This window comes from Pundamilia nyererei, unplaced genomic scaffold (genome assembly GCF_000239375.1).
Source record: "Pundamilia nyererei isolate P.nyererei 1_Seehausen unplaced genomic scaffold, PunNye1.0 scaffold00016, whole genome shotgun sequence".
Lineage (NCBI taxonomy): Eukaryota > Metazoa > Chordata > Actinopteri > Cichliformes > Cichlidae > Pundamilia > Pundamilia nyererei.
Window position 1 is genome coordinate 2,980,878 of NW_005187417.1, and position 14,857 is coordinate 2,995,734.

Below are 14,857 nucleotides of genomic sequence, written 5' to 3' on the forward strand. Positions count from 1 at the left end.
ATCCACGCTCTTTGGTTCTGTCCACCAGTGCAGAAGTTTTGGCGCGAGATATGTGACGACTTATCGAAGTGTCTGAAATGTAACATTCCAACTTCCCCCTTAGTGTGCTTGTTGGGCAAATTGGATGATGTCACTACAGAAACTAATACAGTCCACATGGTTTTTACTGCCCTATGCATTGACAAGAAAACGGTCCTCATGAACTGGAAAAATAAAAATAATCTTAATACTAGCCAATATAGAAACCATAATATAGATCACATTAGCCTCGATACAGCCTCTGCCACCACATTAGATCAATCCCTCTGGGCTCCTTTGATCGGCTCCATCACCTAGCGGGGGTGGGTCGCCAGTGTGGTTGATGTAGAGGTTGGGACGGGCTTAGGGCGTCTGGAGACTCCCTAGGGACGTTATCCCTGGAGGGCTTAACACAGGGGTTGGGGTTAGTGGCACTGGTTGCTCTTAGAGGGTGTTCTCCTTGTGGCTGCGTGCAGCAGGCCTGGGGGAGGGTCTGTGCTGGCGGACGTAGGTTACTGGCCTGGTAGCCTGGCTGCCCCTGAGTGGATTCGGGGCAGGCGTGGGGGCTTGGGGTTCGGGGATGCTTCGCCTCCGTGCTAGAGCTCTGGTTGGGCCTTGGGGGCTTCGGTCCTTGTTGGTGTGTCGCCAAGGTTGTGGGCGGGTGGGTGCACGGGGGCTCAGCCCTGGCGCAGGGGGCCTCTGGCACATCGGCCTAACTAGGGGGCTCTTCAACTGACAGGGAGTTTGTTCCATCCTTGCAGGAGTCCACTCTGCAGGTGAGCGGGGGAGCTGGCCCCAGGGAGGGGCATCTTGCTCCTCCCTTCTTTTCCTCCCCATCCCCGGCTGCCTCCCTCTTCCCGCTCCAACACACTCACCCACACAAGTAGGGCCTTGGGGTGCGGGTGTGTCACCAGGGTGCAGGGGAGGCAACTGGTAACTGATGCCCTCAGGGGTCGGTGCGTTGGTGGTTCTTGGTGTCCGGGGCTGGGCGCTCAGGCATGTACCAGCTCACTCCCAGTGACTACTTGGCGGGGCCTGGTGCCTGTTGCTCGGTCAGGCCTCTTCCGGGGCAAAGGGGGCCCTCGGGCCTCTGGGCCTGCGGCTCAGTTCACTCTGGCACAGCTGGCTGCTGGCAGAGCCGGCGGGCACGCTACTGCAGCCCCCTCTGGCTTCTGCTCCGTGGCTACTGGGTGACCCCTCATCTGGGGCTCTTCCCAGGAGGGTGGCACGGATGCCCCTCCGGTGGTCCTCCTTGGGCTCTCGCACTCTGGGGCCTCTGGATGTCTGGGGCCTGGATCTCCTCCATGCCTGCTTCATGCCCTGGGGGACAGGGCTATGGCTCCCTACATCCTCTAGCAGACCATTACATGGGGAAACCTTTTGAATACAAGCGCGCTGATCCACACAGGTGTGCACACCGGTGTTCACTGTTCATAGACATAAACTACACCTTTATTGGCTGCTATTTCCAAGCACATTGTGCGCTGCGTGTCCTGCTTGCTACACAACAACATTCAATATTTAGTATTTACTGCTGTTTACACTTAGCTAGATAACGTGATGGTGTTGTGTTTAGTATGTTGCTCTGTTTTTTTTGCTTGTTTTCTCTTCTTTCTCTCTCAACAGGTGACTCAGGAGATTTTTTTTCTCTCTTTAAGTGCCCTTTCTCACTGTCCGTCTTCCCTTCTGTTTTTCTTTTCCTTCATCTTTCTTTCCCCCTTTCCTATCCCTCAGTCATGTCTGTCCCGTCTGTAACAACTGAAAATAAAATAAAATAAACAATAACAACAAAGGTCGATCAAATGGACAAATACAGCAAGGCCGTGATGATCCATCTGGCGAAGTAAATCCATTGGGTATCCTTGTTGGTCTTCAGACAACAATTCTGACGGCTAAAGAACCAAATGGGACAGGCAAAAAAAAAAAAAGAAAAAGAAAAAGAAAATAATTCATTTTGTGCTAAACTCACATTGAAGTCCATGAGGACAGAGTAGTCTTGAGCAGTATCCTGCTCTGCTCTGGGTACAGTCTTCCTGGGAATAGACCCATAGGGAAGACCCATCAGGACCTGGAGACAACATAAAACAATGAATTTGTGCAAATTTCAAATATCACCCAGCAAGTTCTTCCTGGCAACATGGCGACAAATCCCAGTTTTAACAATTAATAGTTCTTAAGTGTTCTTAAATGAGAGTTTAATAACAGAAAGGTTTTCTCTTCACTGTCCTGAAAACTGGACATGCTTTCAAAATGTGTGGATGATCAGTGTGACATTCCTAACAATGGTAAATTTATGTGCAAGAAAGCTTTTATATTGTCCTTTTATCGATTAAAAAAAAGAATCGAGAGGGGGAAAAAAAAAGGGGGGCTGTGAGATCAACTCCATCTCCCAACTGCTACCTCTGAAGTCCAGTTCTTATCTTAATGAACTAACTGACCCAGGAGCTGACCGGACCACAGCGGCAGCTTGGATTTATAATGCATAAGGAGATGTTTGTCTCATGTGAAGTTTGTCAACTGAAGTAAACGAGAATTTATATGGAGGTAAAGGTAAATGGCTTCAAAGTGTTGTTTATATAGTGAAAAATGGGTGTTTGGTAATTCCTGTCTGTGTAGGTGGAGACTACATTAGGTTGGTGTCTTTACACAACCATTTAATTACAAAATTAACTGTCAATCAATCCCATTGGATTAAACAAAGCCATATTTGTTGCCTTGTAACTGGACCATCAACATCTGACCATCAACGGTACAGTGTTTACATTTACGTATTTTTCTGGGTAAGAGGACAACATGATGTCACCTCAGGGATGACCACAAGTCCAAAGGTGAATCCAAAAAGCACAAGGTTCATGCCGTACATCCATCGCAGGAAAATAAAGTAAGATGCAACGGATGACCCAAAGTGACCTGGGGACAGTGAGAACATTTTTAGTTTTTGCATCTGCCCAGAAGGAGTTTTCCATTACAGATGAGCTGTAAACAATTAACTTACTTTCCACCTCCTTGATCTTCCTCTCCCATGGGATGCACGCTGTTCTGAAATTTTCAAAATCCCTCTGAAACTTGATCCATTTCTTAGATTTAAAAAACAAAACAAGACAGCAAATTAGAGAAGCAGAGCACAAGCAAACACAAGGATAAAATCTAAATATTGTGCCTAACCTTTGTCATCATCACTTTGTAGGCATACCACTTTCGGCCTTTCCCTTTCCCCAAAGCGCCTTCAAACTTATCCACAAATTCTTGAGCTTCCCTGTGAAGAAATGAGAAAACATTTTCATTAGAATGCAATAAACCATTTTTAAAATACAAATATTTTAGTCCAAGATAAGTTTCATGTTAAAATATGAGTAACATGAGAAAGAAGGAGATTACTTTAGGAGTTTGAGCCTCCGCTGCATCCTCCAAGGCTTATTCCTGATGTTGGCGATGAGTTTCTTCTTCTCCTCCACCTCCTCCATCAGCCGAGCCATCTCTCCCTCTGACATGGACTCCTCTTCCTCACTCGAGTTGGAGTTGGAATCTGATGAACTGGGGAGGAAAGGGCAGACGGAGTCAAATCCTGCATAAACGACTGTTAGGGAATTCAGAGGAGTCTTCAGAGAATCCTAAAGATTCATCACGAGGGTACGATGACTTCCTCTGACCTACCTGTCACCCTTTTTCTTTTTCTTCTTCTTGTCCTTGTCATCATCTTTGCCCTTGCCCTTCCCTTTCCCTTTGCCATCACCCTTCTTACCCTTGGTCTCCTCTTCTTCTTCCTCCTTCTTTCCTTTCTTCCCTCCTCCCTTCTTTCCCTTCTTTCCTTTCCCCACATCACTGTCCTCCTCATCACTGTCCTGGGCTTTGCCTCCTTTCTTCTTATTGGCTGCTCCTCCTCTCTTCCTCTTGGGAGGCTCATCCTCGCTTTCATCCTCATCATCATTGCCACCACGTTTCTTGGCCAGCTTCTTCCTGTTTGCTCCTCTACGCCCCCTGGGAGCTTCGTCTTCCTCCTCATCGTCCTCATCATCATCATCATCACTGGCCGGTTTTTTGCCTCGTCCTCGTCCCTTTACGCCTCCTCTTCCTCCCGCCTGCCTCCTGTTCCCTCTCCTCTGAGTGGCACCATCTGTGTAAACCGCACGATTGATATTCTGAGCATTTAATTAGACTCTCAACTTTTCATCGTTGTTATAAAGAAGTTCGGTGAACTGCAGTTTTATTCACTCACCGTCACTTTCACTTAAATCTCCGTCTATCTCGATGCCAACTGAGGAAGAACACAAAGACACACAATCAAAAAGAAAACAACACAATCAAGTAATCACCTCGGCTTAAACCATATCAGCTGCCTGCCCCAGAACAGCAGATATCATTTACAGACTCTTTGCCTGCAGGATATTTTAGTATCGACTGGCTTCTTGATATAAGATGATGTGTTTAAAATGCATTCAGACTGCCTATGTGGTTCTCAAGACAAAAAGGACTCCAGGCCACATGTGATTAAAAACAAAAGTACATAAAACTTTATTAACTTAACCTGGGGGTCATTACTCCTCAAGATTTCAAGTTGCAGAAGGTTTTCAACCCGTGTGATGCCAACTGTATCATATTTACTACACAGGTTTTTGTGAGTTTTTGAGACGTTCACATTATGAGTGTAATTGTTTTCCCAAAAACCTAAATAAATTACCCAATAGATTACCCAATTAAACACAAAAACAAATTAATATTTAAATGTTTTTTTATTCGTCAGAGGTTCAGTTAATTCAATCAATACTTTTTTTTAAATTGAATTTTCTGGCTTTTATTTCATGAATCTGTTGAATGTTTTTGGGTGATTTTTTTTTAAATAACCAGTGCAAGGTCACTGGAACTCATACCAGCTGACTTTGGTTAAGAGGCAGAGTACACCCTCAACAGATCACTAATACTGGCCAACACAGAGAGACTGCCAACCACACACTCCCACGTGTACACCTCTATAATTACAGACATACTTCACAAACAAGTCTTTGAGCTGTGGAACGAAGCTCAGAGAGAACTGATGAGGTTTATTCTCCTGGAGCATACAGTCTGCTTTTAGTATAATGTTAAATGCCAAGAAAACAGATTGATGTAAAAAAATAAATTACTATTATTTTAGAGCGAGCAGAAAGATACGCCAACACACTAAAGTTACTGATGACTACACTGTATATAAATTTCAGGACAGTAACTAAAACTGATACTTCAAGCAGGAGATAGTTTGATGTTGTTCTCTTTCTTTATTTACTGCATTTCCATATGTGTTTGCAGATTTTTCAGTAAACCGCAGCATCTTTTTCTCAAAACAAAACATAAAAAAAACACAAAAAAACAAATGCAAGATGCAAAAAACTTGAAAATACAAGAAGTGTTGTACAACACTGGCTCTGGAAACTAACTCTCGTGCAAGTACACAACGTGAAAAGGGCAAGAAATAAACTGACTATAGAAACACTGGGAACTCTTTAGATGAAGAGACACAGCAGGGAGGAGGACAGGTGAAGACAGTCAGGGCACAGCAGACAATCACAAAGAGGAAGTAAAACTACTGCAAGACATGAGATAGCTGAGAGCATGTAGACAAGAATGCACACACACACACACACACACACACACACACACACACACACACACATCATGTATTTGCAATATTAACTGAGCCTCTTGCCCCATTCATTAGTCTGGACAGCACCTCACTGCACTATAGAGCACTTTAGAGACAGGTATTGTTACACTGCACTGATCTGTTACATGCACTTGTATTTTGTATCATGTTGTGCACTGTTGGATGTGTCTTGGGTGAGCAGACCAAGACTAATTCCTTCCCTTGGGTTGCAGAAGTGGTGAAAGTAAATGTGAAGTTGAACTTAAGGAAGGAACACAACCCTAACCTGTAAAATTAGTGGGGTGGGTTTTAAAGATAGAAATATAATTTCATAATTAGTAACATACTAGTTTCATGTTGTCCCACAAAAAGATACTGCCATATTTTTTTTTTTGCCCTGCGTGCATCAGGACAAGAGCAACAAGAGAGAACATCCTGAGCTATAAAGCATCCTTCGCCAGCTTTGAGAGCGTTTAAAGTCGTGCAGGTTTTTAGCTACAATTACACAATTAACTCTTACACTGTGAGTGTTGCATTGATCCAAAAAGAGAAAGCAGCCAAATTACATCAGGATCAGGATGAGGCCACAAGTTAGTGGATTAATTTGAACATTAAAGAAGGAAGCCAACATGATGTTAGGCCCTAGACCAAAAGTAAAAAGGCTTGAATCGTCCTTGAATAGGTAAACCTGTCTGCACTTTCTTCAATTACCAATGAAACTAAATGAATCCTCCAGTCCCTCCAGCCATTAACTTACCTTCTTCCATTTTAGCTGCATCACTTTTTCTCGGCATGATGAAAAATAGGACGTGTCTGACTCTCTCCGTCCTCTGCAGCACTTACAGATCCCGACCTCCTCAGCTGGCTGACTCTCCTTTGCCTTGGAATCCCGCCAAGCACCCAACTCAGGTATCCAGTCCTGTCACTATGGCGACTGTGAGCTGCTCAACAGGTGAGTTCGTGGTTGAGTCAAGCAAATTCTGGAAACCAAAGGTGATCCCTCTTGGACAGGCTGTTATCCTCAGAAGCTGCGACACTTACGTTTTATTAACATACAGATGCTATGGCTGATTGTGTGAGTGTGTGTGTCTTCACGGCTCTTCCCAACAGACCAAAGATCCAGATTATCTAATGCACCTCTTACTTGTGTTGTTACTTGACCACACATACATACAAACACATACACACACCACCACCAGGCCAGACATCCTAAAGATTTAATGAAGGTTTTGGTTTCTATCTGTCCATCACAGTAAGCAGGCAGCAAACACCTTGAGGTGACCTTGCAGCCCTCATACGTTTTTGTTTTAGTTAATAAAAACAAGGCAGGTGTTGGAATCAGCTCACCTGAAGCAGAGGCTGATCAAGTGTGTTGAGACAGAAACGGTAACAGCAGCGTAACGCATCGAGGACTCATTAAATAATAGAACAGGGCTCATTTTTCACATCCAAAATGATTCCATTACACGGTTGTCAGCTCCAACAGGTAAGAGGTGGATTACATCTTTTAAGATCTGTTGCCTATTCACAGAATATTGGCACATACCATGTGAATAGTGCCATGGAAAGCATTGCCATGAAGCCTCCAGATACACAGTTTTTGTGCTGATACTAATGCCAGAAGAGGTTTGATATCATCTGGCTTTAGTGTACACACTGCGTCCAGCTTTTAGGTACAGTCTATGATATAACTCCAGTTCAGTGTGTATGTGAAATACTCCTGAAAGCTTGTATTAGCAATTGTTGCTTAGCCACCCGGTAGATACTGACGAACACTGACACATTTAAATGTAATCCTTAAAATTTACAAAAATAAATATATCAACTTTGTAATCACAGGGTGCGCAACTTTAAATTATTTAATAAAACTGCTTATTTCTTATTTATTTTACAATAATGTATGCCTGGCAGAAAAAAAAATCCAGTGTTTCTGAATCAATATTTCATGCAAGGCCATCATAAAATATGCATAAGCAGTTAGAAATTAAAGGCTCAGGTGTGGTGAGTGTTGTAATATTGACTGTACATCTGCAGTGGCACTATTAATTAGCATATTTTAAAAAGTGCCTTGTTTCTCCCTATCCCCCTCTGATCTAAAACATGCTGGGGACCCCCTACTCAGGCACCCTCCTGCTGGGTCTGGGCTTGGCTCAGAGCAAACCAGTCATGGTATACTGCTTCAGAGGCTCTGAATGAGGACGCAACCCTGTTTTTCAATGCACACAGATGTTTTTCCAGTTCCTTCCCGCTATGGCTGTTCCATCTCCTGTCATCCGTGGTAAAACTGGTCCGTGCCATTGGACCAAACAGCCGGACAGCACCCCATCACGCACACTTGTTGTTACGTCACTGTGTTATTTTGTCAGTATTTTGCCCCACTGCCTTTTCTTTTCTATGACTTTTTGTTTTCAAAACTATATATTTTCTAAAGTACTGGTGACCATACAATGTATATAACTTTAATTTAAACCCTTAACTTCTTCTATAGTTTATACTGGCTGTATGTTTATGTTACAATAAGAAGCCCACACTGGAGCTCCAGGTCTTTGTTCACGTTTTACTCCTTAAATTATGTCTACTGGGCCACCTGGTGGTGGGTCATGATAATACAAGCAACTCAAATCCTTAAATATGGAAGTATATGTAAATTAATATGAACTAAGATTTGATTTTGAGATCATGTTAAGTATTTAAATGGTTAATCAAACTTCATACAATGTGAGGAATTATTCACTTTTTCTTAGTTTCTGTTAACCTGTTGCATGTTGCTCTTAGGTTTTTGCTATATTGGCTGAGAAAGGCTGGTTGATTATAGCAAAGGTCTGTCTTCACGTCATCTCATCTTGAGCTGAGGTGAATATAAAACAGCCTGTAAGTAAATGAACATTTTCTGTATTTTATTATGAGGAAAATTTGGGTTTATTAGATTTCTAAATCACTTTTTCACTCTTTTCTCCTTTTATCTCCTTTGTCTTGGACATTTATACTTTCTTTAACCAACTTCAGTTATTTCTGTGGAACCTGAGAGCCAAATAAGACGGCCACAGCAGAACAGCGGCTGAATCCAAAAAACAATACGCAATAGTAATAACATTTATGCTATAAATAATCTCCTGGAGAAACAACCATGTCATCGCCTTCTTTTATGGACATACTCAGACTGCAGGAAGGCCAGAGGACAGTGGTCTGTGTACACTAAAGACAGCCCTTCTGTTCCTGTATGGTAAACACAAGTGTTACGTAAACCCGAGAGCTTCAACTGGGTCAGCACCCAGTTGTAGGCAAACACAGAGGAGGAAAGTACATTTTGTAATTACACAAAATTAAAAAAAACTTTTTCAAAAATACCTTGCCTAGTAAATTAAAATTGTTGTTTTTCTTCCCAGTGAATTTGCACTGACTGTTTGAAGATTACTTTACTGCAGTTAACACATGAAGTGCCCAGAGGAAGATAACAAGGAGACATAAAAAAAAACTTAAAAAAAACTCAACTCACTCTATTATTCTGGATAGAGATGAGAGCCTGTGGGGGTGGTGGGGAACAAAAGTGTACATGTTGCTTTCTTGTGCCTGATAAGTGAGTACACTCTGCACTTGTGGATCAAAACAGGGAGCAGGTGTCATAATGTGACCCGAGGCCAGCGCTCACTGAAGCAGGCCCTGTTGAGTCACATGGAAACGACAGCCTGCAGCCTGGAAATGTCAACTGGATGTTGTGTGCATGCCCTTTAGGGGGAAATGTTACAGTAGTATCTCAATTTTTACTAAAGAATGCTGAAAATATGTGAAAAAAATGTTCAATAATTTATTCATTGAGCAATATAACATCTCTAGAGACAGTTAAATGCAACTTCCACTCACTTACAGTTGATAAATACACCAATCCAAAAAAAAAAAAAAAAAAAATCCCCACACAAAAATGAAAGAAATGTTAATTTTCTTTATTGACATGCCTCGTGTACAGTTTCAAACATTGGTCCTGTGAACAGCATGCTGTAGCTCATTACTGTCACCAGGGGGTCAGTGTCACAAACAACCAGTCTGTGGACTATCAATGGCTCAGTCACAGTAGAGCAAGTATCCCAAAAGTCTCACTGTAAAGAACAAATCTTTGAGCTTAAAATGTAAGAAATGAAGGTGTAAAATTGGCAGCTCATTGTCCAGACTGTCCTGGAATTATAAAATGGAAGGTTTTTGTTACTTCAGAGTTCTACATTTTTATTTTACTTTTGTTGTTAAAACAAGACAAAACTGAAAAACGCAAATCGGGAACTTTTCTGTTGTTTAATTATCCATCACTCAGTGACTTTGTTGTAATGATCAAAGGTGAGTTCTTTAATGGGGGTAGGAGACTGAAACTCATGAAAATACTGTTAAAAAGTCCTACGTGTTTGTGTATTTATTACGCAAAAACATTTATTCATACATGTGTAATGACAAAGCTGAATCCTAATTTTCTAAGGTTTCATTGTGAAATGCATGCTTAACTGGGTTAAGATCAGGTGACTGAGGTGGCCATTTAACAATGTTGTTCTGGTGCACGATCTGTCCAAAGAATGCTTTTGCAGAACTATGATGGCTGTCTTAGAAAAAATTTCTCTTCTTCTTTTAGCAAAGTCCAATCAACCCTTTCTATTCTTGAGACTTATGAATAGCTTGCACCTTGCAGTGAACCCTCTGTATTTACTTTCATGCAGTCTTGTCTTTATGGTAGATTTGGAAATCGATACCCTGACTTCTTTAGGTATGGATATTGTTAACTTGGCTTGTTGTTGTGAAGGAGTTTCTCATCACCACGGAACTTATTCTGGGAACATTTCTCCAGTACTTTCTTTCTCAGGATGCACAAAACTTGTCCCTTTTATAATATTTTGGCAATTTATCAGATGGTTTGGGTTTTTCGGCAGCTTTTTATCATTTTATCCAAAACAAATCTCAAGCCACCTTCACCCCATTCATTTAAACAGGTTGCAGTATCTTATTGCCGTTTAATGGTACCAAAGTTGCCTTGAAGACGGCAACTGACAGCAAGTTGATGCAGACCATTTTTCCACCCAGTCTCCAAACATCATTTTCCCTAGTGATTAAGGATAAGTGAGTGTCTGTGCTGTCTGTGCCTTATGTGTTTTCGTCTCACTTTTCCTCTGCTTTCATGTTGAGCTATTTCAAGCAAGGCATGCATGTACACACATACACACACACACACACTGAATTTCCCAGAGGAACCCACCGGAGGGATTAATAAAGTTTCATCTATATAGGTTGTATACCTATAATCCTCACTCCAAGTAGGTAAATACCTTCACAAACAGCCACAAAAGCAGGACTATGAGCAGTGTAGCTTTAATAGTATTTATTAAAGTTTGTTTTCAAGTCATGTCTGTAGTTTTCTCATGCCAGTCACTGTAGTCTTAAAGAAGTCGAGTCACCTTCTTCTCAAGCTCTCAAGATAATAAAACCAGAATTGAAAACTAAGTATCTTTTTTTGTAATTTATGTGATGATGATGGGTGGTATCAAGTATCAGGCCCAGGTCCAGAATTAGCACAGGAAAGACTCCTATCCAACCCATGGGATGTTTTTAGAAAATGTGAAAGAACATAAAATTTACTTACTTTATGGACCATCTGGAGAAGCTAGATGTGCTACCAGGATTTTTTCCTGTAATTTGACACATTTCTTACAATTTAAGCTCCTGCACAGACATGCTGAAAGATTTTCCATTTACTACAGCAACATTTCCTCATGATGTGGAAAAATTAAGATTTACTTCTAAAACTGCATTTATATTAAGATATCTCAGGGATTAAATTTGTACTTAAACTTAGCTTCCCTTAGAGAAAGACAACCTTCAATGCTCCAGCCCACAAGATCAATCTGAGTCTGAGCCAGGAGTCTAGCATGCCTACCTTACAGTATGCAGACACAGTTATGTCAACCTCTCAGTCTCTAATATTACTCCAAAGCTTCTTGATGCAGGTCACTTTGACAAATTTAATCAGACTAATTTTTTGTACATTTCACGTTAGTTACCTAGTGATCCTTGTGTATGGACAGTCCGAATTTTTCTTATTATGCTGGCTTAACGTTAACAGGCAAGTCTTGTTTGGGGGCTTATTAACCCCAATCCAGACTTTAAGCTAAAGTATGAAAGACAAGAACAAAATGACGAGCCGTGACCTCCTTACCGTTTAGTGGTGAACATAATTTATTTACAATCGTACAATTTATTCTGTATTATTAGAAGATTAAGCACACGACAGTGTATAAATAAAGAGGTTTGTACAAACTTGCATGACTGAAAAGGGGTCAAAACCAAGATGATTAAGCAGCCTGACCAAAAATCAACTGAAATGGTAAATTATTGATAACTAACTTCACTAAATCACTACCTCATTCAACACTCCCAACACTGTCAATTCAACTCACATTAAAAACATGAACAAAACATTCAATAGTGAAGTAAGATGATTATTGAAGGAGCTAAACCCTCCCAAATGTTTTAGTGTATGACACACTAACCAGACATCCAAAGAAAAAAATATATATAAAAAAAACAAAACAGAAATCAATGGGAGAGAAAACGGCCCAACTACCTTAGGTTTCTGGGAAAGAATATGAGCCAGAGAGAAACAAAGTCCAAGAAGATAAAAACTTACCAAACTCTGGCAAGACGGGAGGGTTAAACACTGACTTCACAGAGCGACGGCTGCAAACGGAAAAGCAAGATATCCATTTTGCTACTCAAGCCAGCAGAGAGCAAGCACAGCTGAGAAGTCCCAGAGTCCAAGGCCATCACAGCCCCATTCCACGCGAAGTTCAAGCGATTTCAGGAGGATCACAAAAACCGGCAAGGTAGGTTTTTTTTTTTCTCCCCCCTTCACTCTAAAGGGTAATCACATTTTTCTCCAACATCAGCCGGTTACTGTGACACAAAACCACCTCACTTCAATCCCAACATTTCTTTAGTTCAATAAAATCCTGTTAAAGTGTTTAACTCACACACAAATAAGAAGCTGAAAACGTGAACATCCATGCACAGGGGGCCCCAAAACACCCTGATGTGTAACAAAAGAGAAAAAAAACAAAAAACAAACAAACAAGTCCTTTGGGAGGAAAAGTTGGGCTAGAGTCCATTGTCTGAAAGGCGATCACTCCCAGGCTTCAAAGTCAAACTCCCAGTTTTCATATTCTCTGGATCTTTTCAGCAACTACAACGGGGTTCTCCTTACGGATCTTTGCGGCAGCTTCAGCTTTATAGTCGTATGGACAGTTGTGCTTATCGGAGTAACGGTGAATTCCGCAAAACAGATTTCCACAGCGACAGTCAAAACCTGAAACAGCAGAAAAGGAAAGGAAAAGGTCTTAGAGGATGAGGCAGGGGGGTAAAAAATGATACCAGAACACACCACTGTCTTTCACAGTTTTTTGATTTTACACTTTTTTTTTTCTTCTTCCCTAAACCCAGACTTTTCCAAACAAAACACAAATCTTAAAGTCAACCTGTTCTGCTCAGTTCCATCTCCATGTTTTTATTCTTGGACTCAACTTAAGTTGTTTTACGTGGCTTGCGGTTCAAAAATAATCCTGATTAGTTAAGCCTGAGATGCTTGATTTGGATTTTCTTTGTTGCAGCCTCCTATTTCTTCATTGTCTTCATCAACTGGTGTCTTGGTACATCTGGTGACCAAGTTCCCTCTAAGCTGCGCGTGTGCGCACAAAAAAAAAAAAGAATAAAATCCAACCTGAATTGAAATTAAAATAAATGTGTAACAATTCATTCTGTGCCGTTTTGCAGTGTGAGTCAGTGACAGGTGACTGGCTGCTCCAGCCAATAATGTGATTCACATTCGTATATACGCAGCGAAATAAAGTCGTTGACAGGTTATGACAGCGTCCTTATGTGCCGCCACCAGTGTTTTAGCTAGGAAAGCGGTGTGGCCAATGTGGAGTGAATACACGCTAATGACAACGTGTGCAACCACTGGAGATGTGAGCAGGACAGACGGAAAAATTGACGGAAAAAGTGTGGACTTCAAACTAGGGCTGTGCGATATGACCAAAATCTCATATCCCGATATAAGACATATATCGTCCCGATAATGATATAAATCACAAAAATTTAACCTTTTCTGTAAATTCTGTGAATCTCGGGCAGCTCGACTTGCGTGAAGTGTTTTCAGCTGGGCGTGGTATGCCTGGAGTCCAGTGTTTTAACCGATGCATGAAACGATTTTAGACATAAGTTGTAAAGGCCGCAGTTTTCTTTGTGAGTATTTATTACACAGTGTGTAAGCGATCACTTTCTAACACAACACCTGGAGCTAAGTGGGCAAAACAATCGCATGAGTGCTGCCGTTTGACTGAGGAAGAATATAGTAGTCGTGGTAAACCAATCACATGACCACTTCAAGATGACAAAGCAACAAGGTGATATAGTTTTTAAATTGTGTTGATAGGCCACGTAAAACCAGAGTCAAGATAAATATATACGCGGGTTTTTTCCTCAATAGTTTTGTAACGTTTACCGTCAGGACAGCGCTAGCAAGCACTCTCTGCTTATAACGAAGAAAATACAAAAAACCCCCAAAAAAACCCTGCCCTTTCGTGTTGGTGGAAAAATGCACCATATTGACCATTCAAAAAAAAAAATGATATGGCAACATGACGTTTGGTTGTTTAGGACGAGGGGGGAAGACTGCGCACCCGCCAGAGAGAGAGAGAACGAGAGAGAGAGCGAGAGAGCACGCGAGCAACTTTTGAGATGTGAGAGATTTGTGACGTTTTGTGTGTGTAGTGTTGTGGATAGTTTTGTGTTGTGTGTCAGAACAATGAGGCGACTGCTGTCTCCAGGTAACAAACAGGAGTGACACACCTGCTGCTGTCAGACCTGCAGGTATCAGGCTGTGATGTTCTCCTTTATAGTGGACAGAAATAATTTTTTTGGAGTGGCACAAATAATTTCTGGCATCTTATTGATGCAGAACAGCTGATCGTTATACAAATAGTTTGAAATGGTTATTAAAAAAAGGTAAAAGTTAAATGGCTGCAAACAACTTTGTTTACAAAACTTGTCCATATGATTTTAAAATTGACAATTTATATTTGCATTTAAAGTTATGAAGTATGATTCAGTAAACATGTTTGTGGTTGTTACAGTAGAAAACATAACTTTTTCTACTCTGATTTTATGTTTTTAGATCAATTGTGTTAATACAGTATG

The 14,857-nt window shown here is 41.3% G+C and overlaps 2 protein-coding genes across 3 annotated transcripts in view; both read right to left on the reverse strand.

Annotated features, from left to right (window-relative positions):
* tmc2a (transmembrane channel-like 2a) overlaps positions 1 to 6,429 on the reverse strand; it is an 18,413-nt gene extending 11,984 nt beyond the window's left edge. The window contains exons 1-9 of the mRNA XM_013908911.1: positions 6,393 to 6,429; positions 4,231 to 4,273; positions 3,842 to 4,104; positions 3,673 to 3,778; positions 3,397 to 3,552; positions 3,184 to 3,274; positions 3,014 to 3,095; positions 2,822 to 2,928; positions 1,988 to 2,086 (exon numbers count right to left, since the gene is read on the reverse strand). Of these exons, the coding sequence (XP_013764365.1) occupies positions 1,988 to 2,086; positions 2,822 to 2,928; positions 3,014 to 3,095; positions 3,184 to 3,274; positions 3,397 to 3,552; positions 3,673 to 3,778; positions 3,842 to 4,104; positions 4,231 to 4,273; positions 6,393 to 6,429 (984 nt within the window). The remainder of the gene's footprint in view (positions 1 to 1,987; positions 2,087 to 2,821; positions 2,929 to 3,013; positions 3,096 to 3,183; positions 3,275 to 3,396; positions 3,553 to 3,672; positions 3,779 to 3,841; positions 4,105 to 4,230; positions 4,274 to 6,392) is intronic.
* A 5,760-nt stretch (positions 6,430 to 12,189) lies between these two features.
* The window catches only part of LOC102194010 (AN1-type zinc finger protein 5-like), an 11,361-nt gene continuing 8,693 nt past the window's right edge, over positions 12,190 to 14,857 (reverse strand). For both annotated transcript variants that reach the window (XM_005725568.2, XM_005725569.2), the window contains exon 6: positions 12,190 to 12,968. In XM_005725568.2, the coding sequence (XP_005725625.1) occupies positions 12,820 to 12,968 (149 nt within the window). In that variant the 3' untranslated portion in view covers positions 12,190 to 12,819. The remainder of the gene's footprint in view (positions 12,969 to 14,857) is intronic.